The sequence below is a fragment of the Zootoca vivipara genome, chromosome 6 (genome assembly GCF_963506605.1).
Source record: "Zootoca vivipara chromosome 6, rZooViv1.1, whole genome shotgun sequence".
NCBI lineage: Eukaryota > Metazoa > Chordata > Lepidosauria > Squamata > Lacertidae > Zootoca > Zootoca vivipara.
The window spans coordinates 19,825,966-19,853,100 of NC_083281.1; the positions used below are offsets into that span (position 1 = coordinate 19,825,966).

Genomic DNA, 27,135 nt, shown 5'->3' on the forward strand with positions numbered 1-27,135 from the left:
GGGAGCAAAACATTAGGTCAGGCATGGGCAAACTCAGCCCTCCATATGTTTTTGAGACTACAATTCCCATCATATCTGACCACTGGTCCTGTTAGCTAGGGATGATGGGAGTTGTAGTCCCAAAACAGCTGGAGGGCTGAGTTTCCCTATGCCTGCATTAGGTGGTCTTCATTTCCTTCCTGGCTATGCTGTTTTAGGATTTTATTAGGCTGATCATTCTGCAACATTCCCACAGCCCTTCCCAGAAGGAAGTTATGATATGTACCGTACTTTTCCATGTATAAGACTTGGTTTTTTTACTTTAAAATCAGGTTAAAAATCTGGGGGCATTTTATACACGGATAGTGCATATGCCCATTTTCTAAATGTGGGGTCCCCTTATACATGGAAAAATACGGCATATTTATTGGTTGAAGGCAGCTGATAAAACAGCAGGATTACAAAGGAATAGGCAAATGACTCCAAGTAGATGGGAGTTCTTCCCATGGCAATTTTCTTCCAGGCATATGAGTGGGCGTTTCTCGTGAAATCTTACATATGAAAAGCTGCAACTACATAAACAATCCTTACTGGTTTCTAAGGACAATATTTTGGGTGGCAAGGCATACATGCTGTCAGTGAACCTAATATTCCTAACAAAGTACTTATGAGACACCAGTCTTCATCTCTCTGCACCATGTAAACAGTAAGCAACACATTCTGCATTCTCGTGTGCTATGCTCACTTTCAATTTCACCCACATCCTTCTTCAGGTGTGATCCTCTTCTTCAGCCTGGGAACACACTGAAGCTGGGATCGACGGTATGTATACAAAGATTTCAATAAGATATGCAGCAAGATCACCTCTCATCCAGCAGTTCAGTTACAAGGGTTCTGTGTATACACAAAAAGGTGCACTCTCAAACTCTTGAAACTACACGCAATCCTGGAGGGGCCCCAGTAGCAAATTTAGTCCACATTAGTTTAAATGTTGGGGTCTAGTATGACTCAAAGTGATTAATTTTTTGTTGTATAGTATATATTTCAACAATCGCAAAGTTTGAGAGTTAGTAGCACAGATGTTGTAAAGGTGGAGTGTTGTAGTGAGTTGGCTATATTTTATATCCCTCCTCTCAATGCAAGTATTTCCAGTGTGGCTTACGGTGGAAAAAACGTGGAGGAGAACTACACCATTATTATTATTATTATTATTATTATTATTATTTATTAAATGTGTATACCGTCGTATATATCAAGATCACATGGCAGTACACAACATAAAAATACAAAATGAAACACAAGATATAGAACACAAAACAAAAGCAAGCCCATAACACCCACACCCACAAACAAACATGTTACTCAGCCAAAGACCTGGTAATAGAGAAATATTTTTACTCGCGCTTAAAGATATGTAAGGAAGGGACCAAGCGAGCCTCCCTGGGGAGAGCATTGTACAAATGGGGAGCCACCGCAGTAAAGGCCCCGTTCTGGTGTTGCTGCCCTCTGGAGGCCTTGCAGAGGAAGCATAGGAAGAAAGGCTTCAGATGATAGCAGGTGGTCCTGTCTCAGGCCCCTAACCAGGTGCATTTTCAAACTACAGTAGCCCCTTGGTTCTCAAACGCTTTGGTACTCAAACAACTTGGAACCCAAACACTCCGGACCCGGAAGTAAACTTTCCGGTTTGCAAACGTTTGTCGGAAGCCAAACATGCTCCATTTTTAGTGTTACGCTTATGATTTGAGTGCCACACTCCCGTTTTGAGTGTCACGCTTCCAGTTTGAGTGCCACACTTCTGTTTTGAGTGTTACGCTGAGGTTTGTCTGTTTTTGCTATTTATTTTGCATTTTTGTTTTGCAGCTTTTTTGTTTTGTTTTTGTGACTGTGTTCAGCTACTGATTGATTGTGTGACTGCAGTACATTGTTTATTGCTTTCATTTTATGGATCAATTAGATAGTAAAATTCTCATTAGATAGTAAAATTCATGTTAAATTGCTGTTTTAAGGGTTGTTTTTAAAAAGTCTGGAATAGATTTATCCATTTTGTATTACTTTCTATGGGAAAGCACACCTTGGTTTTGGAACGCTTTGGTTTTGGAACGGACTTCCGGAACGGATTATGTTTGAGAACCAAGGTACCACTGTATTGATAATGAATCCTAAGAATCACTGTCTAGATAATGCAAATAAAATCATTTGGGTGGTCATACATTTCTCCACAAATCTCCACTGGTACTTTTTTCAAAGACTGGTGACTATTTTTGCCTGCTCTTGTTGTCGTTCCTCGCTTTTCCGTATGTTCTTCAGACCTCGGAGCAACTCAAATGGCCTTTTCAAAGAGTAATCCAAATTGAACAGAAGGTTTGCAAAATACCTGACCTTCTCTGCTGTGAAACTCCTCTCCTTGTTGACCAAGAAGCTTTTGAAAATATCAGGATCTCCATCAAGTTCCAGGAGGCTTTGTATATTATCTTTCCCCTTATAGTCAGCCAATTCTGACTCATGGTCGTTGTAAATTTGCAGTAATGTTTTCTTGTCTTGTGTCCCTTGTTGGTTTCTTCTGCCATTGCCCTGCCTCACATTTGGGTTTGCTGCCTGGCTTTCCTCAAGTTTTCTTTGCTGTCGATTATCTTCCTCACACTGCAAAATCCAGCTCAGGCGGCAAGGCCAAGAGTTGGCAAGAACAACCCAGTCTATCACCTCTTTTATTTTTTCTCTATGTATGCCAGCAGTCTCTGGTGTCAGCTTAGAGATGGTCAGGACTGTGTTCAGCACCCTTTTCAGTTGGGCAGAATCCCCTGTGATGTACTTGTAATTCTTCAGCAAATCATGGATTAATATTTTTTCCTCGCTGTTGGCTTCTTCGTCCTTAGGGGTCATCTTTGGCACGGAGAAGGGCAAGGACACAATTCGGTCTAAGTACAAGTAGCCATTCGTGTTTTGCTTTTCTTTCTTAATACAATCCACAAGGATGCTTGGATCGGCAGCCAAGATGGAGATAAATGGGGCATCCTTGTCGGAAAGAAGTATGTTGATCGCATCCAGAACACCTACCACTTTGTCCTGTGTGCACTTGTCCAAATTGGTGATCTTCAGGACCACCCGGATCTCTCGGCCCTCCTGGAACGCCATGAATTGTAGGAACTTTGTGATTATTTTCACTTCTTCCTTCACAAAGTGCATGAAGCCTAGCTTGGCACTGAGAGTCTTTTTGTCCATTTCTGTCAGAAGTTCCTTTTTCAATGTGAAGTAGAAGTTTTTACAAGCAAGTATTAAAGGAGAAATCAATGTAAGACTCCCTGTTATAGCCACGAATCCGAAGATCTCCTGGAACACATCTTCCATTAGGTTCCTGTATGCCGCTAAAAGAATAAGCAAACCCGATACAATGGGAATGACGAGCCCCCTCCTTCCTTTAAAAACAAATTTCCCTTTCTCACTTTTCTCCATAGCTTTGCAGCCAGAGACCCTAAAAAGGCTAAAAAGAAACTTATTATTTCCTTCAATTTCATCAAGCAGCGTAGCAACAAGGCCAGCCCAAATATGGTCACATCCCACATACTCCCAGGCATCAAAATCGATGAAGATGTACTGGATAGAATTGACTTTTTCCGTGCTGTTACTTTTGATGCCTTTGGAACCAGAAACCGGGTAACAAAAAATCATGCGCAAAGCCAGCCAAAGTTGAGAACACATTCTTCCATTTATCCATCCACACTTCCTTTTACTTTCCCTCTCTGTAACATAAAGGAAAAAGCACAACATTTGTACCAGTACAACATTTGCTGCAGGCCAGAGCACCGGGAGGGCCCTTTTGTGGTCATCCCTTAGGAACATATCAAGCTGCCTTATATTGAATCAGATCATTGGCCTATGTAGCTCAGTATTGTCTACACTGACTGGCAGCAGCTCTCCAGCATTTCAGGCAGAGGACATTCCTAGCCCTACCTGGAGATACCAGGGGTTAAACCTTGCTCTATTACTGAGCCATCAGTCCTGCTCAAGGCTAGTCCCATCCAGGCCTTGCTTAATAATAATAGTGGTAACAACACAGCACAACGTAACAGGCTGTTTTTGACTAATTTGTATGTTATGTTACTTACTTTGTATAAGGATTATGTTACATCATGTTTGTAGTATGCACAGTTTGTTTAATTTAGAGAAAAGCAATGACAAACCTAGACAGCATCTTAAAAAGCAGAGACATCACCTTGCCGACAAAGGTCCGTATAGTTTTCCCAGTAGTGATGTATGGAAGTGAGAGCTGGACCATAAAGAAGGCTGATCGCCAAAGAATTGATGCTTTTGAATTATAGTGCTGGAGGAGACTCTTGAGAGTCCCCCTGTGGAGGGGACACTTTGAGCTCTTCAGCGGCTGCAGTGAGCAAGCGGCGGCAGCGCCTGCAGCTGAATCTTTCAGCTATGGGCGCTGCTGTCGCCGCCGCTGAGGAGCTCAAAGCGTCCCCTCCACAGGCGGGAGGGCGCCGAGCTCCCCCCTTGGCCTGCGCTCCTCCCGCCAATGGAGGGGACGCAGGGGCATCAGCGGTGTGCGTGTGTGCGTCATGACGCATGCACCCGGGGGGGCGGCAGAAGGTGTTTTTGCCTAGGGCGCAAAAAGCCCTAGCATCGCTCCTGGTCACGACTGGACCTATCCCCGCCCCTTACTAAATATTGCATTTACCTGGCACCAAACATTTGACTTCCTGGGTGCCAAATCGTCATAGAGAGGAAAGGGCCCATGTTTTGTCAATTCACAGGAGATTGTTAATGTCCGGGTTATTGGGTCAAAAGAGTCTCGCATTACAAGGGGTTGGTCTAGATGACTCCTGTGGTCCCTTCCAACTGTACAGTTCTATGAGTCTATGATACTTTGGCGCCACACTCCTTATATCCTGCCTCCTCCCTCTCTGGGCTTTTTTCATGTGGCTTTGATGGTTGTCATGGGAACTGGTGGTACTTACCTTTCATTTCATTTTCAATTTTATCTAAGAGTCGTCTTTTGCTTCGCCCCCACGGCGCATAGAATCCCACCGTCACTGGTACTGTAACATGTCTTAGAGTGTATGCCAGGGCTTTACAGTAAATGGCTTCATCAATTTTGACTGTAGAATCATCTTTTCCTAGAAGAAATAAAGCAAAGTCGTTACTAATTTTAAAAGCAGGTGATGGGTAGCTGTAGGAGCAAAAGGAACCTGAGTGGACACAAACACATCCTATTGTCAGGGCCGGCTCTAAGGCAAGGCTGGGTGGCGCAGGGCGCCAGGGCGCCATGCGGCTGCGCCCACCCGCCCGCCGCGGTGGGAAACAGGGGGGGGGCACCGGAGTGATCTTCGCACCACGGCGCCCGATATGCTTAAGACGGCCCTGCCTATTGTGACCACAGCCATGAAATAAAGAGGTGGGTAAAACATGGGGCCACATTTATTTAAATTTATGTAAAATAACCCACAGCATGACTGTGCAGGAACCGAGCTGTTAACAAATCAGGCGAGGCCCATCTTGCCATGCAGAAGAGGGTGACTCTGCACCCTTCTATCGGCTCCCAACTTAAGGGTGGTCAGGAAGGCCTTCCAGGCCCACCTTGTCTTGGGACCTCACAGCTCTGAGTGCCATAGGTTAGCCACAAAGGTGATCCTTACCTAGCCAACAGGCACCACAAACCCAGAAGGCAAGTCTCGGCTTTCACCTTAAAGGTGCCTCCAGGTGCTCACCAAAACTGTGCCCTGTGAAATATCCAAAGGTACCCATGACAGAAGAGGACAAGAAACTATTGCCCAAATCGGACGCATGGACTCCGTCTGGCCTGTACAGTTCTTCCGAGTGTTATAAAAATTTGTGGTTAGCCCAGTTCCCAATCAAGGACCCTTATTGGTCAGAGAAAAGCAAAACAGGAGGTAACCAGAGGAAGCAAGACTATCTGCTGATCTTTATTGGTCTGTTGCAAGCAGAGTTTCCGCCTCCCTTGCCAGGAGGTGAGGAGGAGCCGGGACCATTGCCGTGTAGCCTCTTTTAAAGGTTCAGAGGGGTTTGTCCAGTAACACTGAAGCATGCATGGAATAATGTTTTTCAACTTGTTTTTCAACCTTTTAATCATGCTACTTTGTGAATAGCTGCAAATATCCCTTCCTGGCCTGTCTGTCACATTCATGATACAGTGGTACCTCGGGTTACAAACACCTCGGGTTACAAACTCCGCTAACCCGGAAGTAGTACCTTGGGTTAAGAAATTTACCTCAGGATGAGAAGAGAAATCACGGCCGCAGCAGAAGGCCCCATTAGCTAAAGTTAAACCTCAGGTTAAGAAAAGTTTCAGGTTAAGAATGGACCTCCGGAACGAATTAAGTTCGTAACCAGAGGTACCACTGTACATATTTCCATTCCCCTTTCATATTGTAACTGTCCCTGCCTCCTCCTCCTTCCCGATCCATTCTTTACTGCATACCAAAACTCCCTCCTATTCATATACAAAGGATCTTTTGGCTGGTGATAGACAACTCAATGACTTTCCTGTCTGTGTGACTAGCAGAGGTCAATGACAGGCACACACTCCTCTCATGTCCCTTACCAAGCTTGCTGTTGTGATTTGGTATCTGTTTCATGCAGAAAACATCTCATTGTCAAAGGCAAGAGCCTAAATATTCCCATAACACCAGGAACACCTCACCTTAGGTGGGTGAATGGCATCATCATGAAGACCTGCAAGGGCAAGTTGGATTTCCCTTTTTGCCCCTTAAGGCGCTGGCCCAACACTGACAACACCAACATCAAGACATGCCTGGATGACAGGGGCTTGGCCTTTTAGCAACCTCAAACAGCAGCCCACCCCCCCAACTCTGCCCCCTCTGCCCCCATGCAACATGCAATGCCGTGGCTTGTGGGTAAACTCGTGCCAGGAACTATTCCTGAAATCTGGGCAATAGACATGGAAGCATGGGAACGATTGTGGAATATGGATACTGTATAAAATTTACAGCATGTTACGGTTTAAGAGAAAATTATAGGAAAATGATATATCATTGGTATCTGAGTAAACTAGCAAATCGTGTCCTCCCTCAAAGAGGGCTCGTGTTGTGGTGAGACCTGGAGACTGACCTCCTGGTTGTGGGTGGGACTACTGGATAACCACAACGCCCGATTGGTAGGTCCCTCGTTGCTGGGTGTAATCTGGCCAATGGGGTGCAGTCTAAATGGTCAAGGGGCCTATTTAATCCCTTGCACATGACCCAGAGATTCTCTTTCGGCTAGTCAGTGCAAACAGTACACCCGCCTACCTCTCCCTATATTTAGGGTCATTTTGCGATTGAGCTTGCTATGCCTTTGTGTGTCGTCTGTCGTTGGGACAGGGGCACGGCAGGAATTTTTCCCACTTGGCTGATTGGCTGTTGCCATTTGGGTTTCGCATGCCCTGTAGCAAATCGTCACAGCTTGTAAGGTTGCGGATAAGCACTGGTTCATGTGATAGGGATGGGAGAATGTTCTCGCCATCCCTATGTGAAGGGTATTCCGTTGAAGAAATCCAGGGACTCAACTTGGTTTGGTCAACCCCCAAAAGGGGGTTGGGCCCATGCCTGAGTCCAGGGGAGCATCTGGGGGAGTGAACAGAGTCTGTTCCCAGGCTTTTCACCTACCTCAGGTGTTCACCCTTGGCTGACCTATGATAGAGCTCTGAGTCAGTGCTACCTGCAATGGTGTAGGGAGCTAGTCGAACCAGAGCCTATGCAACCACTCACTTTGCTGTAAGCAATAAAGTTGTGGCCTAAATTCTGCCAAAAACCAAAACTAACATTTGAGTCAAATGTGTCTTTATTTAGGAGGGGAGGTCTCTGGGCCTGAAAAGGCAAAATGTATAAATTTAAATCAAACAAGTGTTGGAAATGTAAAGAGAAAGAAGGTGCTTTTTTACCATATGTGGTGGTTTTGTATTAAGGTTAAAGCTTACTGGGAAATGATATACAATGAATTGAAAAGGAGTTCAAAATAACTTTTGTAAAACAACAACAAACAACAACCAGAAGCTTTTCTTTTAGGAATTATAGGGACAGAACTACTTAAATTGTAGAGAAATTTATTTATGTATGCTACCACAGCAGCAAGAATGCTACTTAACGAAGCAGAAGTCCCAGCAAAGGAAGAATGGATACAAAAACTTATGGAATACAGTGGTACCTCGGGTTAAGAACTTAATTTGTTCTGGAGGTCCGTTCTTAACCTGAAACTGTTCTTAACCTGAGGTACCACTTTAGCTAATAGGGCCTCCTGCTGCCGCCGCGCCACCACCGCACGATTTCTGTTCTCATCCTGAAGCAAAATTCTTAACCCGAGGTACTAGTCTGGGTTAGCGGAGTCTGTAACCTGAAGCGTCTGTAACCTGAAGCATCTGTAACCTGATGTAATCTGTAATCTGATGTAATCTGTAATCTGTACCACTGTATGCAGAAATGGCGAAACTTATTGGAAGAATAAGAAATCAAGATAACAAACTTTTTATAAAAGAATGGAAATGGTTTATTTAATATTTACAGATAAATTGCAAACAGATAAAAACATTGGCAGGATTATTGTAATAACCTGCAGTTTCAAAAGAGTGTATGAAGTAGATAATAAAATGAGCAAATTGAATGAATTTGGATATGCAGAAGTTATTTAAAAATAAATTTAAGGAACCACAGAAAGAGAGGGAAGGAAGTCAAAATTTGAAATGTTTGACTGTATAAACTTGAAAAGTATGAATAAAACCTTTTTTTTAAGGAACTATTCTTGAAATGGCCACAAAGGCCGACTTCTTCCAGAGCCCCATGACCCCAGCAGCCGAGCAGAAAAAGCACCAAAAATTGATTTAGTATTAATGGCACACCTGGATGGTCTTCCAGCAGTGGTTGACGCTCCTTGTCACTCATTTTTGTGTCTAAAAGTCTCAACTTCAGCAGCTGCTCAACTCTGTCAAGTAAATACATTGAATGAATAGGCCTCCCTCCTGGGTTGGCCTTCAGTTTGTCCAGAAGGTTGCTTTGAAGATAGACAATGGTGGTCTTTACACATACCCCTTCCCCAAACTGGGCTGCCTACAGGTACCAGCCCACGTCACTTCCCCCCCCCCCATGCTCCTTTCTGAGTCGGCAGTTGGGGAGTGTGTTGAGCAAATGGTTGTTAATCCCTAGACAGGAGGGAACAATGGGAAGAAGAGAAAATAGAAAGGATTCATAGCCTCCCTGCTCCATGTGGGGCTGCCTTCAAGGGTGCTTCCGGACGTGGACATACAATCATAGGATCATTCAGCTTCCACAAAGGAGTTGTTGGCAACGGTGTTGTTGTTTTTTTAAAAAAAGATAAAACAAGGAGGATCTACAGGTTGGCATTCAGAAAAGGGAGAAATACAGCAGGGCAAGAGTTATTCACTGAGAGGAGATAATATTTAACTTAGAATCATAAAACTGTAGAGTTGGAAGGGACCGCCAGGGGTCATCTAGTCTAACCCCCTGCAATGCAGTAATCTCACCTAAAGCATCCATGATACAGGGACATCCCACCTCTGCTTAGAAACCTCTCTGTTCCCCTCTCTGTTGTGCTCTGTCTGCTGCACCTTTTCAAAATATATGCTGAGTAAAACCCAAACATCACTTGAGAACTGGAACTTTGAAGCAACTGGTGCAAAGTAAATATGCGCAATCTTCCGTCACACAAAGTAAAAAACATGCTGCTTCGAAGTGAAGGATTTGTGTTGGTTTGAGGTGGGAGTTGCTAAATGATTTGGGTTGCAATCCTAAGAAGAAAATCCTAGTGAATTCTGCAGGACTTCTCAATAAACATGCTTAAGATTGTGCTCTAGTCCCTGAGCCGGAGCATCTATCTAGGTGCATAAGTCACCTCCAGATAAGAATGTTGACCTCCCCTCTTCTTTTAATCCCTTTTAAAAATCACTACTTACCTGGTAAAAAGTCAGCGTGAGCTTGGACTGAAGCTGTCTGGAGCCTTCCAGTGAAAGATATATATCTAAGCAGAGCAACTATAACACCAGATACCAATTTATGGCTCAGGTGGTTGCAGAATACCGTATATACTATATTGGGTGTGGCTAAACATGATACGATCTTAGGAATGGCTTTGCATCATAATGTTAGGAAGTTCGGATTACTTTCACCAAGGAGAGAACAGGTCTTGAAGTAAGCTGTTTCCCTATAAAAGTATCTCAGACAGCATTAAGGGACCCATGTTGAAGATAATGCAGAAACTGTACTTAACCCCAGTTAAACTTTCACATACCGGTAGGCATAAACATACCTTCATCTAGGTCAGGCATCCCCAAACTCCGGCCCTCCAGATGTTTTGGCCTACAATTCCCATCATCCCTGACCACTGGTCCTGTTAGCTAGGGATCATGGGAGTTGTAGGCCAAAACATCTGGAGGGCCGCAGTTTGGGGGTGCCTGATCTAGGTGCTGGCAGGGGTGTGGGAACAAAGGCAGCTATAGGCACAAAAATTACTCAACAGCATATCACGAAATCTCCAGAGCTTGCGTTATCTAATCTGCATTTAAATGAGAATCAGGACTTGGTGGATAAAGCACAAATGGAATTTCTATTAGTGGCAACACGTGTGGTTATAATCACATTCTAGAAGGATGTAAAAGGTGTGAACTTGAATACCTGGCAAGAGGAACAAAGCACAAATATACCTTTGCAGGAGGATGGCAGAGCTTTATTTCATTTACAATTGCTCCAGAAAATCAAAGACCAGCTTGCTGCTCACCCCGTGTTTTACAGATGCATAGGGTTATAAATTGTGGTGGATGTATGGGAATGCACGTTTTCATAATGCATTTTTGGAAATACATTATTATTATTATTTTAATACATGAAGATGGAAAGATTGTTGCTAACTGGCACCATGCACAGAGAAGCAATTGCCCCAGTGTTTAAGAATTGCACAGTACCTCTGGTGGAGGACACATTGTGCTCCTGGGGTAGTTTGTCCACTCTTGGCCCCCCACCCTGCCCTCAGTTCTCACATTTGACTCCCAAAAGCTGTCAACATTTGATAGTGGCCACACCCTGGGAACCCTCTTGTGTGGGAAGCCATTGGTGAATTAGGAACTTCTTCTGCCGGTGGAGACAGGCTCTGGCAGAGTGGATGTGACCCACAGTGGGTCCAACCGTCAAGAAATGGAGTAAACTCTTCACAAATCTGGCCTGGAGTCCCTGAGACAGTAGGATGGCACCTTGTAAACCTCCTTACGGCAACTCCTGCAGCCAAGCCGGTGCCAAACGTCTTGCTCTGCTTTCCTTTGGAGCCCATCAGTGAGACTGAGAAAGGGGAGTCTTGTCGTCTTGGCAGCCCAGGACCTCCAGACACACTGCCCAGACTTGTGCCCCGGGGAGGTCACTTCAGTGCTGCTAGCACAGCGGTTTGACTTCACCCAGTGGTGGAACCTTGTGGCCTCAAATTTCAGGGGCCACCCTATGTGATGCCAACATTAGGCACAGCCCCACCTTTCTCCTTCCATTTTACATCATGGTTGCAGTGGCCGCTTGCAGCGCCTCCAAGGCTCTTGGCAGCCAGGGACTGTTTATGTCCTATATATATGCCCTCTCTGGCTTATTCCACAGGGAGAGGAGTAGGCTTTTCTCAGGAAATCTTACATCTGAAAAGTTGACACTTACCTAACCAATTCTACTCTGCTTCTAAGGAAAAGCCCCACCTTCTTCGCAAGGTGTCAATGTTATTAGTGGGCTAAATAACTAGTGTGTCATTGGAGCTATTTCAACAAGCCCACTGAGTGTACAATAGGCAGGAAGGTGCAATGTAGGCAGTTATTGTTTGGAAGTGTCTGTATGAAAGCATAGAACGCGGGTGGCGCTGTGGTCTAAACCACTGAGCCTCTTGGGCTTGCCGATCAGAAGGTTGAATCCCCGTGACAGGGTGAACTGCTGTTGTTCGGTCCCTGCTCCTGCCAACCTAGCAGTTCAAAAGCACGTCAAAGTGCAAGTAGCTAAATAGGTACCCCTCCGGCGGGAAGGTAAACAGCATTTCCGTGCGCTGCTCTGGTTTTGCCAGAAGCAGCTTAGTCATGCTGGCCACATGACCTGGAAAAACTGTCTGCGGACAAACGCCGGCTCCCTCGGCCAGTAAAGCGAGATGAGCGCCGCAACTCCAGAGTCGTCCCGACTGGACCTAATGGCCAGGGATCCTTTATCTTTACCTTTATATGAAAGCACCGTGTGGCATTCTGTAAGGCATTTGCTCTACCACTGATCCCTTCCCTCTTAAAACAACATGAGTAGAATTTCAAAGGAACACAGGGCGGTGTTTTAAGAGGGTTCAATTGATGTCCCTATTTTCAAAAAGGGGAAAAGAGAGGACCCAAACAATTACCGCCCAGTCAGCCTGACATCAATACCAGGAAAGATTCTAGAGCAGATCATTAAGCAAACAGTTTGTGAGCACCTAGAAAGGAACACTGTGATCTCTAAAAGTCAGCATGACTTTTTGAAAAATAGGTCATGTCAGACTAATCTGATCTCATTTTTTGACAGAATTACAAGCCTGGTAAATGAAGGGAAGGCTGTGGATATAGCCTATCTTGATTTCAGCAAGGCCTTTGGCAAGGTGCCCCATGATATTCTTGTAAAGAAGCTGGTAAAATGTGGTCTAGTAGACAATGCTACCATTCAGTGGATTTGTAACTGGCTGACTGACCGAACCCAAAGGGTGCTCATCCATGGCTCCTCCTCATCCTGGAGAGTAGTGACTAGTGGGGTGCCACAGGGTTCTATCTTGGGCCCATTCTTATTCAACATCTTTATCAATGACTTGGATGATGGGCTTGAGGGCATCCTGAGCATGTTTGCAGATGACACCAAATTGGGAGGGGTGGTTAATACCCCAGAGGACAGGATCACACTTCAAAATGACCTTAACAGATTAGACAACTGGGCCAAAGCAAACAAGATGAATTTTAACAGGGAGAAATGTAAAGTACTACACTTGGGCAAAAAAAATGAAAGGCACAAATACAGGATGGGTGACACCTGGCTTGAGAGCAGTGCATGTGAAAAGCATCTAGGAGTCTTGGTAGACCACAAACTTGACATGAGTCAACAGTGTGATGCAGCAGCTAAAAAAGCCAATGCAATTCTGAGCTGCATCAATAGGAGTATAGCATCTAGATCAAGGGAAGTAATAGTACCACTGTATTCCGCACTGGTCAGACCTCACCTGGAATACTGTGTCCAGTTCTGGGCACCACAGTTCAAGAAGGATACTGACAAGCTGAAACGTGTCCAGAAGAGGGCAACCAAAATGGTCAAAGGCCTGGAAATGATGCCTTATGAGGAACAGCTTAGGGAGCTGGGTATGTTTAGCCTGGAGAAGAGAAGGTTGAGGGGTAATATGATAGCCATGTTCAAATGTATTAAAGGATGTCATATAGAGGAGGAAGAAAGGTTGTTTTCTACTGCTCCAGAGAAGCGGACACGGAGCAATGGATTCAAACTACAAGAAAGAAGATTCCACCTAAACATTAGGAAGAACTTCCTGACAGTAAGAGCTGTTCGGTAGTGGAATTTGCTACCAAGGAGTGTGGTGGAGTCTCTTTCTTTGGAGGTCTTTAAGCAGAGGCTTGACAGGCATCTGTCAGGAATGCTTTGGTGGTGTTTCCTGCTTGGCAGGAGGTTGGACTGGATGGCCCTTGTGGTCTCTTCCAACTCTATGATTCTATGCTGGACCAGATGAGAAGTCCCCCCCATCCCCAGCGAACGCAACACCATTGAGGCATAGTTTGCCGAGCTATAGAAAACAGTAGAGAAGGTAGAAAAAAATATATGATTGAATAAAAATGATGGTGGCACTCGTTATATAGCACTTGAGGTGGAATTTGTTACAAATATGCACCTTTTGCACATTTTCTACACAATAAAAAGAATAAAAGAAAATTATGTTTTGAATAAGGCAGACCATTGATTGGACTGAGCATAAGGTAGCTCCTCCTCATTTCTTTTTACGAATACAAGGGATTTGGGGGAGGGAGACAGAGTAGGAAAGGAAGGCTAAGAATTAGCCGGTATCATTTGCTTACTTGCTTTCACATGTGTTTGAAATATGTTTGGCTGGGGGGGGGGGGTGCCAGAAGGTGATCTCGCCTAGGGCGCAAAAAAAACCCTAGCACCGGCCCTGGATCCCGGACTGGGCATCTTCTGGAGGGGGCGGGGCTGGCAATGTCAGCCCTGAGGTCCCAACGCTCCTGTGTTGTCCCCATGATTCCATTGAGTAACTCACGTGTTTATTCGCTTCCAACAGGAGGCCTGAAAATTTCTGAGCAGCCTTGGTGCAGACCTCTTTGTTCCAGCTCTTCAGGCCAGCCGGGACAGAAGCTAGCTGGAACTGGAGTTCTTCCTGGCTGAAGCCCTACAGCAAAATGTCCCCGGGCTCAGCAGCACCCAATGGTGCTGGGACACTGAGGAGAGAGAGGAATTGAACTTTAACAAAGGGTTTAGGATGACCAGCAGCTTCTGGGTTCCTAGAAAGGTTTTTAATGTCACCTGGTTTTTGTTGAGTGTATCATTTGAATGGTTTTCTAGGAAACTGATTGTTTATTTTTTTTTACAATATTCATTGCCCACTCTGAATTGAATATTTTCAATCCCACAGCTTGGGAACAAAGGAATAAAAGTAAACAGGGGAAAAGAGTATTCAAGAACCACCAAATCGTATAGACCACAAATTAACAGCATTGTCACTTTTTTTCCAGGAAAAGAGATGCTGGCACTCACTGTACAAAGACCCACTGGCCCCACAACCCAGACCCCAGCCACAAAAGCTGAGGGCTGCTTAAGAGCCCAGGGACCACCTTGGCGCAAGGCTCTGACAGGATCCTGTAGCCTCCCTGCCTCCCTGGGAAGCGCTGGTCCGGAGGGCTGCCGGACTCTGCCCGAGCATGGTGCCTCGCTCCCTAAACCAGGCAAAAGCTTCCTAGGCTTTGGGAAGAAGGTGTGAGGCTCTGATTTGGGGTGGTGGGGTGGTGCCAGTATGGCTTTCCGGCACATTCCACCAGAAAAAAAGCTCTGGTTGTCACAATAGAAACAACAAGCAAAACTACAAGGGAAACATTAAATTTTCCAATTGAACCAAATGCCTATACAGTCGTACCTCGGGTTACGACCACCTCGGGTTGCGAACAATTCGGGTTACGAACTCCGTCAACCCGGAAGTATTTTTTACCGCGCGGGACCGCAGAAGCGGCGCGCACGCTTTGCGCATGCGCAAAATGGCCGTTCGGGTCGCGTTCGGGTTACGAACTTTTCGGGTTACGAACTGCAACCCGGAACGGATCGTGTTCGTAACCCGAGGTATTACTGCATCAAAAACAAATGCAGGACATTCAAACCACGGTCTTAGCTACAATTCCCACCCCCTTTTCACTCATGGCAGCCCCATCTCTCCTCCTTTCACAAAAAGGGCCAGGAAGGGTTCAAAGTCACACACCGAAGCATCATCAGTAGAATATACACATAACAACAAAATTATCTTTCCTGTTAAGATCCTCAACACCCAGTTAAGGAGGGGGAAAGCCTTCTGAAACAGCAATGAGGCGGGGAGGGGGGAGGAATTGTCTTCTGAATTGTACTTTGCATTTGGATTCCTCTGGCTCATAGCTCCTTCAGCTCCTCTTTATTCTCGCAGCAATAGAAGGCATGCAAGGGCCTTCTTAGTGGCAGCACCCAGGCTTTGAACTCCTTGCTTAAGGGAAGCTTTAGGGGTGCCTTTGTAACAAGACTGGATGATAGTTGGAAATTTGGCCTGCATTACTGCAGAAGAAGAACTCCTCTTCTCCAAGGCTGCAGACTGAGACGTTGTCATACTCAAAGTCAATGCTTTGTCCATGAGAAAGAGAGCAAAGAAAGAGGAAAGTCCGAGAGTGGATCTGGTGCAGGGCTAGGTTCCAGGGAGTTCCCCTCTGAGTCCCCCACGTAGGAATGAAGGAATCTCTTGTTTTCACTTTCCCTCCGTTCCTCGTTCCCCCAGTTCTCCACATTTCCTCATCAGGTTGGAGATGTCCCATGTTCACTTACTGCCAGGAGTTTGTCAGATGCTATAGTCTGCACAAAATAAGAAAAGGGTCAACACAGCAAAGCTCTGTACACCTGTACGCGCTGGGAATCAGAGAACCCCGGTTCAAACGGTTGCACATTCCGCCTTTGCTAGCCTAGAACACACGGCCAACATGGCCAGGTTGTAGGAGAGTCAGTGTAGAGGAGTGGTTAGAGTGCTAGACTAGGACCCGGGAGACCAGGGTTCAAATCCCCACGAGGCTCACTGGGTTATTTTGGGCCAGTCTGACTCACTCTCAGCCTAACCTGCCTCACAGGATTGTTGTGAGGATACAATGGGGAGAAGGACCTTGAGATTCTTGGAGGAAAAGTGGGGTAGGATTGTCATAAACAGATCAATAAGCTACCAGTTGTAGAAAGTTTACCCAAACAGCCACACCATATTTCTTCTACAGGATTTTGTAATTGGTGTTCACCTCTGCTTGCTTGCACAGCTACATTTAGCTGTGAGTGTGAAGGCCACTCCCTCCCTTTCCACCTGGCCTAGGGGGCAGGGCCCAGACTCACCAGCCCCACTGAAGAGGCTCCTCATGAGGCCAGAGGAATATCACCCGGCTGTGAGTGTGGGCATCAGGCATCCAGACTGGACCTTCTATGATGATGACCAATCTCACTGCTTTCCTGTGATTAAACCAGTGAATAGGATAGGAATAGTCCAGTTTTAGAGATACAGTGCTTACGTTTATTTTGAATTTTGTTCTGACCTTCTGCCAGTTTTCAACCACCTTTTATTAGTAAAGTTTCCCAATTTGACCATAGAAGGGTGTGTGATGGCAGACATCAGGGTTTTAGAATCCCCACTGCCTAGAAGATGCTTGAAATTCATGCTACTGGAAGTGAGGATCAGAGCTATTCTATTATGCTCTTCTGAGGTCTGAGAGACAGAATCATAGAGTGCAGGCTGCTTTACACTCTGAGTAACTTACAAAGGGATCTGCCAGGAAAGCAAGCCAGCTGCTTTAATAAGGCAGTTGCAATGAGAAAGATTGGGGATTGTCTAACCCCTCCACATGTGGGACAAGAAGCTACAGTTAGAACTGGATATAGAACAACTGATTGGTTCAAAATTGGGAAAGGAGTAGCCTACGACAAGGCTGTATATTGTCTCCCAGCTTAATTAACTTATATGCAGAAGTCATCATGCAAAAAGCTGGGCTGGATGAATCCCAAACTGGAATTAAGATTGCCGGAAGAAATATCAACAACCTCAGATATTCAGATGACACACCCTTGATGGCAGAAAGTGAGGAGGAATTAAAGAACTTTTTAATGAGGGTGAAAGAGGAGAGCGCAAAATATGGTCTGAAGTTCAACATCAAAAAAACTAAGATCATGGCCACTGGTCCCATCACCTCCTGGCAAATAGAAGGGGAAGTAATGGAGGCAGTGAGAGATTTTACTTTCTTGGGTTCCATGATCACTGCAGATGGTGACAGCAGTCACGAAATTAAAAGATGCCTGCTTCTTGGGAGAAAAGCGATGACAAACCTAGACAGCATCTTAAAAAGCAGAGACATCACCTTGCTGACAAAGGTCCGTATAGTTTTCCCAGTAGTGATGTAAGGAAGTGAGAGCTGGACCATAAAGAAGGCTGATCGCCGAAGAATTGATGCTTTTGAATTATGGTGCTGGAGGAGACTCTTGAGAGTCCCATGGACTGCAAGCAGATCAGACCTATCCATTCAGATCAGACCTATCAGCCCTGAGTGCTCACTGGAAGGAAAGATCGTGAAGCTGAGGCTCCAATACTTTGGCCACCTCATGAGAAGAGAAGACTCCCTGGAAAAGACCCTGATGCTGGGAAAGATTGAGGGCACAAGGAGAAGGGGATGACAGAGGACAAGAAGGTTGGACAGTGTTCTCGAAGCTACCAACATGAGTTTGACCAAACTCTGGGAGGCAGTGGAAGACAGGAGTGCCTGGTGTGCTCTGGTCCATGGGGTCACGAAGAGTCGGACACGACTAAAAGACTAAAAAACAACACCCTCCACATCAGCCTTGTGCAAGCAAATCAGGATGAATGTTCTATAAGCATGTGGTCTCCCCACAAGAGCTCACAGGCTATCAGGATCCTAACCTGGGACATCCCTCAATGTACCTGAGGGACAGCTCAGTCTGTAGAGCATGAGGCTCTTAATCTCGGGGTCGTGGGTTCGAGCCCCACACTGGGTGTAAGATTCCTGCATTGCAGGGGGTTAGTCTAATTGACGCTTGGGGTCCCCTTCCAACTTTGCCAGCCTATGATATATCCCATCTTGTTCCTCCACCTTTCTTTTGGGCTCGCCCTTCCTTCCTTCCTATACCACACGGTGGCATCAGAGGCCGTCATTTGCCAAGCCTGCATTCTTGCAACTTTGGAGAGGAGCTGGGAATGTGTGTATCTTTTTTTTTTTTTGAGCATTACTTGTTCTCAAGTTCTTGGACATCCCAGGCATCACCCTCCCTTCCGGAATAATTTATGCTAATGTATCCTGCACCCTGTTTCTTGGCAGCTGCTCGTCCCGACAGCCAGCGCCTTCCTCCAAGAGGGAGCCCCCTTCAGAAGCTTCTCAGGATCCCAGAAGTGGGGAAGGAAAACCAACATTTTTTTTAAAAAAACAAACCCTCCCAAACAACCAAAAGGGATTTTCCATCTGAAACTGGCATTTGTGTCTGTGTGTGTGTCTCCCTTACTCCACCCTTGCCTGCACCGCTGTGTGCTGGCTTACAGCCTCTCTCCACTGCATTTTGGAGAAGAAAGTGACGTCTTCTCTTCGAAAGGCAGAAGAAACACAGCGATCCACACATAGGAGTATTTATTTCTGATCCGGAGTCTTTATATCCAGGGGCAAAGTGCATGCGGTGCTTTTATACCTGAAGCTCGGGTGATCAGTAAGTTTAGAGCTGGAAGAATATCCCCCAGAAGATCTCTTGACTGAGGTGCTTTTGCTTGGAATCTCTTGAACTCCTCAAAGTTCTGGACCAGCCCACCAAAGTCTGATATAGAAGAACTACAGACACCACCCATAGAATCTCGGTTTCATCTCAGCTCCTTGGAAGATTAGAGACCCATTAGCTCCCTGGATTCTCTTTGGGTGCTAGATCCCAACAGCTTTTTGGTCAGGTTCGAGGGCCTTGCCTACTTCTGTCAATCCTGATCTCATTCTTGAAAGGTCTGCAGGCTGTCTGTCGAGACTTCAATCTCCAACGAAAGTCCCCTCCTCTTCCACCGCACCTCCAGCTTCTTCGATTTACAGTCCACTTGCAAGGGACCGGGCTCCGTGCCATTCTCACCGGGCTGCCAAGATGTTCAGCTGGATGAAGAAGAACGAGAAGAAGAACCCCGAAGTGATCCGTACGGTCACCGAGGGCCTGAAGGACCTCTACAAGAGGAAGCTGCTGCCCGTGGAAGAGTACTACCGGTTCCACGACTTCCATTCCCCGTCCCTGGAAGATGCCGACTTTGACAATAAACCCATGGTGCTGGTGGTGGGGCAGTATTCTACCGGCAAGACCACCTTCATCAAATACCTGCTGGAGCAGGACATCCCTGGGAGCCGCATTGGGCCTGAGCCCACCACAGACTCTTTCATTGCCGTCATGCACGGCGAAACGGAGGGCATCATTCCGGGCAACGCTCTCATCGTGGACCCCAAAAAGCCCTTCCGGAAACTCAACCCCTTTGGGAACACCTTTCTCAACCGGTGAGTGCCCCAGATCTACCCCCTCCCCATATTTTCTGGCCTTTGAGTGCATTCTTTGTTGAGGCTAAGCTTAGAAAGGTGTGTTTGTGTTGTACGGCAGTGGGCTCTCCACCCCTTTCAGTCTCAGGACCCAACTTTATTAACTTGAACATGCAACATGACACTGGATTACATTATTGTTATTTACCATATATGACCATTTTCCCTCTCGGTGTTGATCTGATGCAACACCTCTCTCTTATTTACATTTATACAGCCCACTTTTTCTCCGGCAAGCTCAAGATGGCATACATGGTTCAACTGGCGGGGAAATAAGAAACTGAGAGAAGCTGAATTTGACCGTCTTAAATTCAGTTCTCCACATTCCCCCAGCAATTTGCAGGTTTTAATTCTAAAAATATCATCTAGAAGGTTTGCCAATATTTTAGTGCAAATTTCTCCTAATGTACGCAATTTCCCCCTTAAAATGATGCAGTTTTGTAAAGTTCATTCATGTGCATTTTTACGTACCCTTTCATGTGCACAGTTTGGCTGGAGAAGCAAATCACAGATTTCAAAGGATAACTGTGCTTTAGCTAGCTTAATCGGTTTGAAAAATGCTTCTCTTGTTGAAATGCAAAGAAAAGTTTGATTTCCCCCCCCAGCCCTAAAAGAGGCTGCCTTTCTTTGCATCTGATCGACTTATACCTGCTTTTCTCCTTCTCTTTAAAAAATTGCAGGGCGACAAAAAGAAAATGTTGGCTTTGCCACTTAGTGTGCAGCTCAACCTCAGATCAGCACATGACCCACTTGCAATTCCCTCAGGACCCGCCCATGGACAACCAGTGGGCTAGAGCAGTGTTTCCCAGATTTGAGTCTCCAGTTATTTTTGGACTACAACTCCCATCATCCCTAGTGAGCAGGACCGGTGGTCAGGGATGATGGGAATTGTAGTCCAGAAACAGCTGGAGAGCCAGGTTTGGGTAAAACTGGTCTAGAGGGATGAAGGAAAAGGTTTGCCAGGGTTTAATGCAGGCACGGGGAGCCTGCAGCCCTCCAGGCATTGCTGGACTCCAACTCCCATCCTTCCCAGCCAGAATGGCCAATGGTCAGGGATGATGGGAGTTCTAGTCAAGGCAATCTGTGGAGGGCCATAGGTTCCCTATTACTGGACTAGGTGGAGCCCAAACTACATTCACTGCCATGTGACCTCCTTGTTACTGGGTGAGGGGTGTGTGTGTGTGTGTCTTCAGACGTCATTAGACTTCATGGAATCATAGAATTGTAGAGCTGGAAGGGACCCTGAGGATTATCTAGTTCGATCCCTGCAATGAAGGAACACACAGCTGTCCCTAGGGGGGGGGATTGAACCCGGAACCTTGGCGTTATCAGCCCCATGCTCTAACCAACTGAGCTATCCAAGCTGGCAATTCCAGTTCCATCAGCCCAGCATTTCTGTATAGGAGACCTGATGGGTATTTTCAGTTCATGCTGCATTCGGTATGGGAGTAAAATAAGACAATACCTGGCAGCTTCCTATGCTTCTAAACTGGGGGAGGAAGAGGAGATACCCCTCATGCTTTTACGATCCAGATCCAGTCCTAGATACCAGGTGTGTATTGAATTCGCCCCCCTTTCCATTGGGGGGAGGCCCTCAAGCAAATTCCCTCCAAAATAAGATACCAGCCTTTAATTCTATCCAGGACTTTCAGCTTCAGAACCCCACTCTAACCACTAGGAATTTTGGCGTTTCTCAGTTTCTAGTTTTCCAATACAGTGGTACCTCGGTTTATGAACACAATTGGTTCCGGAAGTCTGTTCATAAACTGAAGCGTTCATGAACTGAAGCGAACTTTCCCATTGAAAGTAATGGAAAGTGGATTAATCCGTTCCAGACGGGTCTGCGGATTACTCAACCTGAAGCGTACTTAACCCGGAGCATGGGTATAATTGGTTCCGGAAGTCTGTTCATAAACTGAAGCATTCATAAACTGAAGCGAACTTTCCCATTGAAAGTAATGGAAAGTAAATTAATCCGTTCCAGATGGGTCCACGGCGTTCGTAAGCTGAAAATTCGTAAACCGAGGTGTTCGTAAACTGAGGTTCCACTGTATTAAGCTCAGCTCTCCACTTTTCAACAACAGGTTGTGTTTTATTCTAAATAGTTGTCCTAACAATTCAGCATTTGTGCAACGATCTCCTAATTCACACATGTGCAATTTTGCCCGTTATTCGCATTTTTTGCAAAGCAGTTTTGCCTAACACAATGCACATTATTTTCACTAAGCTATTCTCTTTACCCTAGCATAACCGTTAGTGTACACGTTTGCAACTGGTTTGCAAAACGTGAGTGCCGTGATTTCAAAAGATGGCTGTTTCGGCTTGCATATTGTTTGGGAAAGCAAAAATTAGGTAGGGTTGCCTTTGAATGTGGACTGAACCCAATGGGCCCCCCATTTTATGAGTCCTCCACTAGTCTCTACTTCCCCTTCTCGGGGACTTCCCTGGGACTCGTGATGTTCCTCTCCAGCCCTTGTGGGTAGCATTCCAAATGCTGCCCAGCTGTTTCACAGAATCAGGGTGTAGCAGGGAATACAAAAGGCACCTGTTTCCTCCCAGCCCACTCTTTGCAGGGGCGAAGAGAAGGAGAGAGAGGGAGAGAAAGAGAGGCTGGAGGTCTTTCAGGGGTGGGGAGTGGGGATGCAAGCCCAGATCTCTGGAACAAAGCGCGATTCTCTGTGCCAGGTTGTCCCCGCAACACCCCATGTCCCAACAGCCTGGAAATAAATCAGCCCTCCAGATGTGCTGGCTTTTGGGACAGATGGGAGCTGTTCCCAGCAGATGAGTGCCAGGGCGAAATGGAGAAACACTGGGCCTTATTAGGGTATGCATGTTGAAGAGAAAGACCAAAGGACGTCTGACATTTAGCTACACACAGCAACCCATGGGCTTGCACTAGGATGCTGCAACCTTTTGTCCTTTTCGGCTACAAGGCGGGGTTGGACTAGATTATCCTCAGGGTACCTTCCAACTCTTAAAATTCTATGACTGGGGCATACTTGTCAACTGTCCTGTTTTTAGTGAGACGCCCCAGAATTACAAAAGCCATCACAGCTTCAATCTGGATCTCAGAATGTCCCATTTTTTTGTTCTTGTGTTCTGGTGCAAGTCACCTGGCTCCCACAAGAGCTCGGGACCAAAAACGAACACCCCAATTTTAATCAGTATGGTTTTGGAGGGTATGCTGAGGAATGCTAGAGTTGAGTGCATTGTTCCCGACAGAGGCGCCGGGCCTTTTAATAGCGGCAATACAGGCAGAAAACCACTGGTTTTCCATCGCTGCAGCTCCAAGCTCCACCTGTTGATTTTTTGCATCTTATGTAAGATTTGGACTGTTTCCCCATTTTGTGAGTGTACGTGTGTTGGGGGGGGGGGGTATTCCTAACAAACAGCACAGACTTTAAAACTACTCTTGGCTGTACTTTGGCCCAGGACAGTGGGAAACTGTGGAATTGGATGTCCCTGGGTATTTTCCGGCAGGTTCTACTTTTAGCATCCTTGTTTATACTGGTTGAGCTGTGCACCTTCCTCCATCCAGGGGTTTGTAAACATGAACTCCTCCCCAGGCACTGAACACAGTCAGAGTGTCTCAGTTCTTCCTTGGCCCACCCCTGTTCTCTCAGAGGTAGGGGTGGGGGAGGAAAAATTACTTTTCCATATCTCATTTTAATGGAAACTCAGCTAAACCACACTTGCTGAACCAATAGACAAACCGAAACACAATTACTCTTCAAAATTTGCACAAATTTCTAGTGTTTTTTGGGGTCACCTACTGATTTGGGAAGGTGCACGAGAACTAACCCACGCCGCCCCCCCCCCGCTTGGGAGCAAGTTCCACTGGCATCAGGCTTGGTTATTTCTAGAAACACCTTTGGGGGGGGGCACAAATGGGTGAATATATTCTCCCATTTAAAACAGGGCTGCAAATTTTTGTTGTTTCAACATTTCATGCAGGTTATTTATTGCATGAATTTACAAGTTGCTTATAAAAATGGTGAAGTGGTGTAGAAAGTAGAAAAACACCATGAAAACGCTCGGTGAATTCAGTATAGAAGTTAATTCATATTGATCAGAGACGCAGCCGAGTCACACCGTAGGAAAACCCTTTGTGTTTGGGCTTCAGGTGAGAATGTTAGATTAATCAATCAAAATTTTAGTGGATTGATCTGCGAGGTTTGTAATACTGTGAGGTTTGTTATACTGAGTCAGGGCCAGGCTGAGCCGTTGACAATCCCCATAGTTTCATAGCATCATAAAATTGCAGAGTTGGGGTTCTGAGGGTCATCTAGTCCCACCCCCTGCAATGCAGGAATCTCAACTAAAGCAACCATGAGAGATGGCCATCCAGCCTCTATTTCAGGCAGGAGCTTCTCCTAGCACCCTACCAGGAGACAACAGGGATCATGGGCATAGCCAGGATTTATGATATGTGTGTGTGTGTGTGTGTGTGTGTGTGTGTGTGTGTGTGTGTGTGTGTTAGTCAGGATTTTTGTTGGGGGCGGGCAGGACACCCACCAGTCATGATCCTCTTCCTTGTCTCTGTCTAGCAGATTCAGAATAAAATATCTCAACAAGAGTTGTTTTAAATCACTTTCTGTCAGAAAAAAACCCTTTCAAAATCCTTCTACAATTTCTACTTTTAGTTAAGTATTTTTGTTTATTTACTTGATTTGAGGAGGTCTCTCCCCCCCCCCCCGGCAACACCCATGACAGGGATTGAACCTGGAACTTTCTGGGTGCAAGGCAGAGGTGCTCTGCCACTGAGCTACCGTCCTCCCACTGCTCAGCCTCTAACACATCAGGTCTTGGTGCTTTAATCAAAGCTTCCTGATACCCACCAACAGCTTTTCCCCCCGCCGCCCTTTGTTGCTTATGCTAGCGTGGTTTAACCATAGCTGCCAAGCTATCCCTTTTTTTAAGGGATTTTCCCTTATGCTGAATAGGCTTCCTCGCGAGAAAAGGGAAAACTTGGCAGCTATGGGTTTAACCAGAGAGGGCAAGTTTGAATGGATGGAACCAGCGGGGCGAGCCAAAACCCCAGGAGCAAACCAGGCAACCTCCCCGGGTGCCAAAATTCCTGGTGTACGCAGGTATGGAAAGAGGAGGAGGAGGAGGCGGCACAGAGAGAGTTAGTAGTGGCAGTTCAGCAGGCTTTTGGCCAGGGCAGCCCTGACGCTCCAGGGAAGTGTTCACAGCACAACTGAGATCCTTGTGATCTCCATCAGCTGTTGGGTCATGAGCACAACTGGAAACGGGGGCAGTTTTTAAAAGTGACAAGCGCTGAACACGAGAAAACAAGAGCCGCTCCCCTTGGTTCTTGGCTGCTCAGAGCGCTGCTCTTATTGCTTCTTGGCGTACGAGGAGCTAGGGGAGGGGTGGCAACGTTCTTAGGAGCCCGGAGCAGAAGAAAAAACAGGCCGGGAAAAGCTGAGAGGGAAGGGCGCACTCACTTGTTCATTCAGATTGGTATATATTTAACTTTCATAACTCGTCTTCTTCTTGCTTCTTGTTGTTAATCTCGAGTCCAAGGCGGGCTTACTGGGAAAGCAGAACAAACATAGGATGCTGCCTTTTCCAAGGCAAGCCACTGGTTCATCTAGCTCTGAATTGCCTATGCCAGGGTTTCCCAAACTTGGGCCTCTAGCCGTTTTTGGACTACAACTCCCATCATCCCTAGTTAGCAGGACCAGTGGTCAAGGGTGATGGGAGTTGTAGTCCAAAAACAGCTGGAGGCCCAAGTATGGGAAACCCTGGTCTACACCAAATGTCTAGTCCACATATTTCTCTGATGAAAATAGGGATCTCCTATTCCATAATAATATTTTATTTTATTCATTATTTTATTTTATTTTTTGTAAACAACAACAACAATATTTATTACGGTCCATAGACCCATCAATTCGTTACAAAGCGATACCCAATAAGGACATCCTGCTTTCAGGTTTCAGAAGTATTTTGTTCAAACTTAAAGAGTTGGGATCACTGATTCTTGCAACCACCGATAGAAACTTCGCCACTGCTAATGTTCTAGCATTTCATTCTTCATACCCCACCCATCTGACTGCGTTGCCCCAGCCATTCTGGGCAGCTTCCAACATATAAAAATAAGAATAAAACATTAACCATCTTCCCTATACAGGGCTGCCTTCAGGTGTCTTTTAAGTATAGCGACTTATCTCCTTGGCTCAGGGGGTCACATAACTCCATACCCTCCAACATTTCTCCAATGAAAATAGGGATGCCCTAAGGAAAAGTGGGACATTCTGGGATTAAATCAGAAATCGGGACTGCTTCTGTAAATCCGGGGCTGTCCCTGGAAAATAGGGGCACTTAGAGGGTCTGTTTAAAGGCATTTGGGTTTTGGTTTTTGCCGCAGAACTTTCCCCGTGAAAACCCGCTCCTTACCGCTGAATCGGAGTAAACTGCAATCCGCATAAAACTCAAATTGCTGTTCGATTCATTGTTAAAAGTGTGGGTTTTGTGGGGAAAGCATTGGGGCAAGGGTGGGGGCCTCGGACATGGAACTTCAAAGCACCGACTTCTGCCTAGAAAGTGCAGGGCAAAAGATAAGGGTGGATAAGCCCCAATTGGCATGGCTCTCCGGGATTTTAGACTAGGGGTCTCCCCAGCCTTACCCGGAGATGCTGACAGAGTTTTTTCTCCCTCTAAAAGCATTAATTACTTAAACCAAAAAATATAGTTAAATGTGCCTAAACGCTCAGCAGGCACACGAAACTCACAGGCATTTATGAGGGTCACATGTGCCAACTGAGCAAGCATTTAGTTATCTTTTTGTTCATTTAGATCAGGGGTTCCCAGTTTGCACTGCAGACCCCCTGTTTTTCAAAAGCCAAGCCAAGAACCCCTGCCGGGACCATATAACACCGGTCCTGAAAGACCTACATGGGCTCCCAGTACGTTTCCGAGCACAATTCAAAGTGTTGGTGCTGACTTTTAAAGCCCTAAACAGCCTTGGCCCAGTAGACCTGAAGGAGCATCTCCACCCCCATTGTCCAGCCTGGACACTGAGGTCCAGCTCTGAGGTTCTTCTTGCAGTTCCCTCACTGCGAGATGTGAGGTTATAAGGAACCAGGCAGAGGGCCTTCTCGGTAGTGGCACCCTCCCTGTGGAATGCCCTCCCGTCAGATGTCAAGGAAATAAACAACTATCTGACTTTCAAAAGACATCTGAAGGCAGCCCTGTTTGGGGAAGTTTTTAATGTTTGGTGTTTTATCGTGTTTTTAATACCCTTTTGGAAGCCAGCCAGATGCGTGGGATATAAGTAATAAATTTTATTTATTTATTTATTTATTTACTACTACTTTTGAAAA

General features: G+C 45.9%; 2 protein-coding genes across 2 annotated transcripts in view; one reads left to right on the forward strand and one right to left on the reverse strand.

Moving 5' to 3' along the window:
* Positions 1–2,220: 2,220 nt before the first annotated feature.
* Positions 2,221–3,901, reverse strand: LOC118086179 (NTPase KAP family P-loop domain-containing protein 1-like). The gene has a single exon (XM_035117506.2). The coding sequence runs from the start codon at positions 3,814–3,816 to the stop codon at positions 2,221–2,223; it is 1,596 nt and encodes a 531-aa protein (XP_034973397.2). The 5' UTR covers positions 3,817–3,901.
* Positions 3,902–18,524: 14,623 nt separating this feature from the next.
* The window catches only part of EHD2 (EH domain containing 2), a 40,201-nt gene continuing 31,590 nt past the window's right edge, over positions 18,525–27,135 (forward strand). Inside the window, exon 1 of the mRNA XM_035118042.2 lies at positions 18,525–19,765. Coding sequence (XP_034973933.1) covers positions 19,368–19,765 — 398 coding nt within the window. The 5' untranslated portion in view covers positions 18,525–19,367. The remainder of the gene's footprint in view (positions 19,766–27,135) is intronic.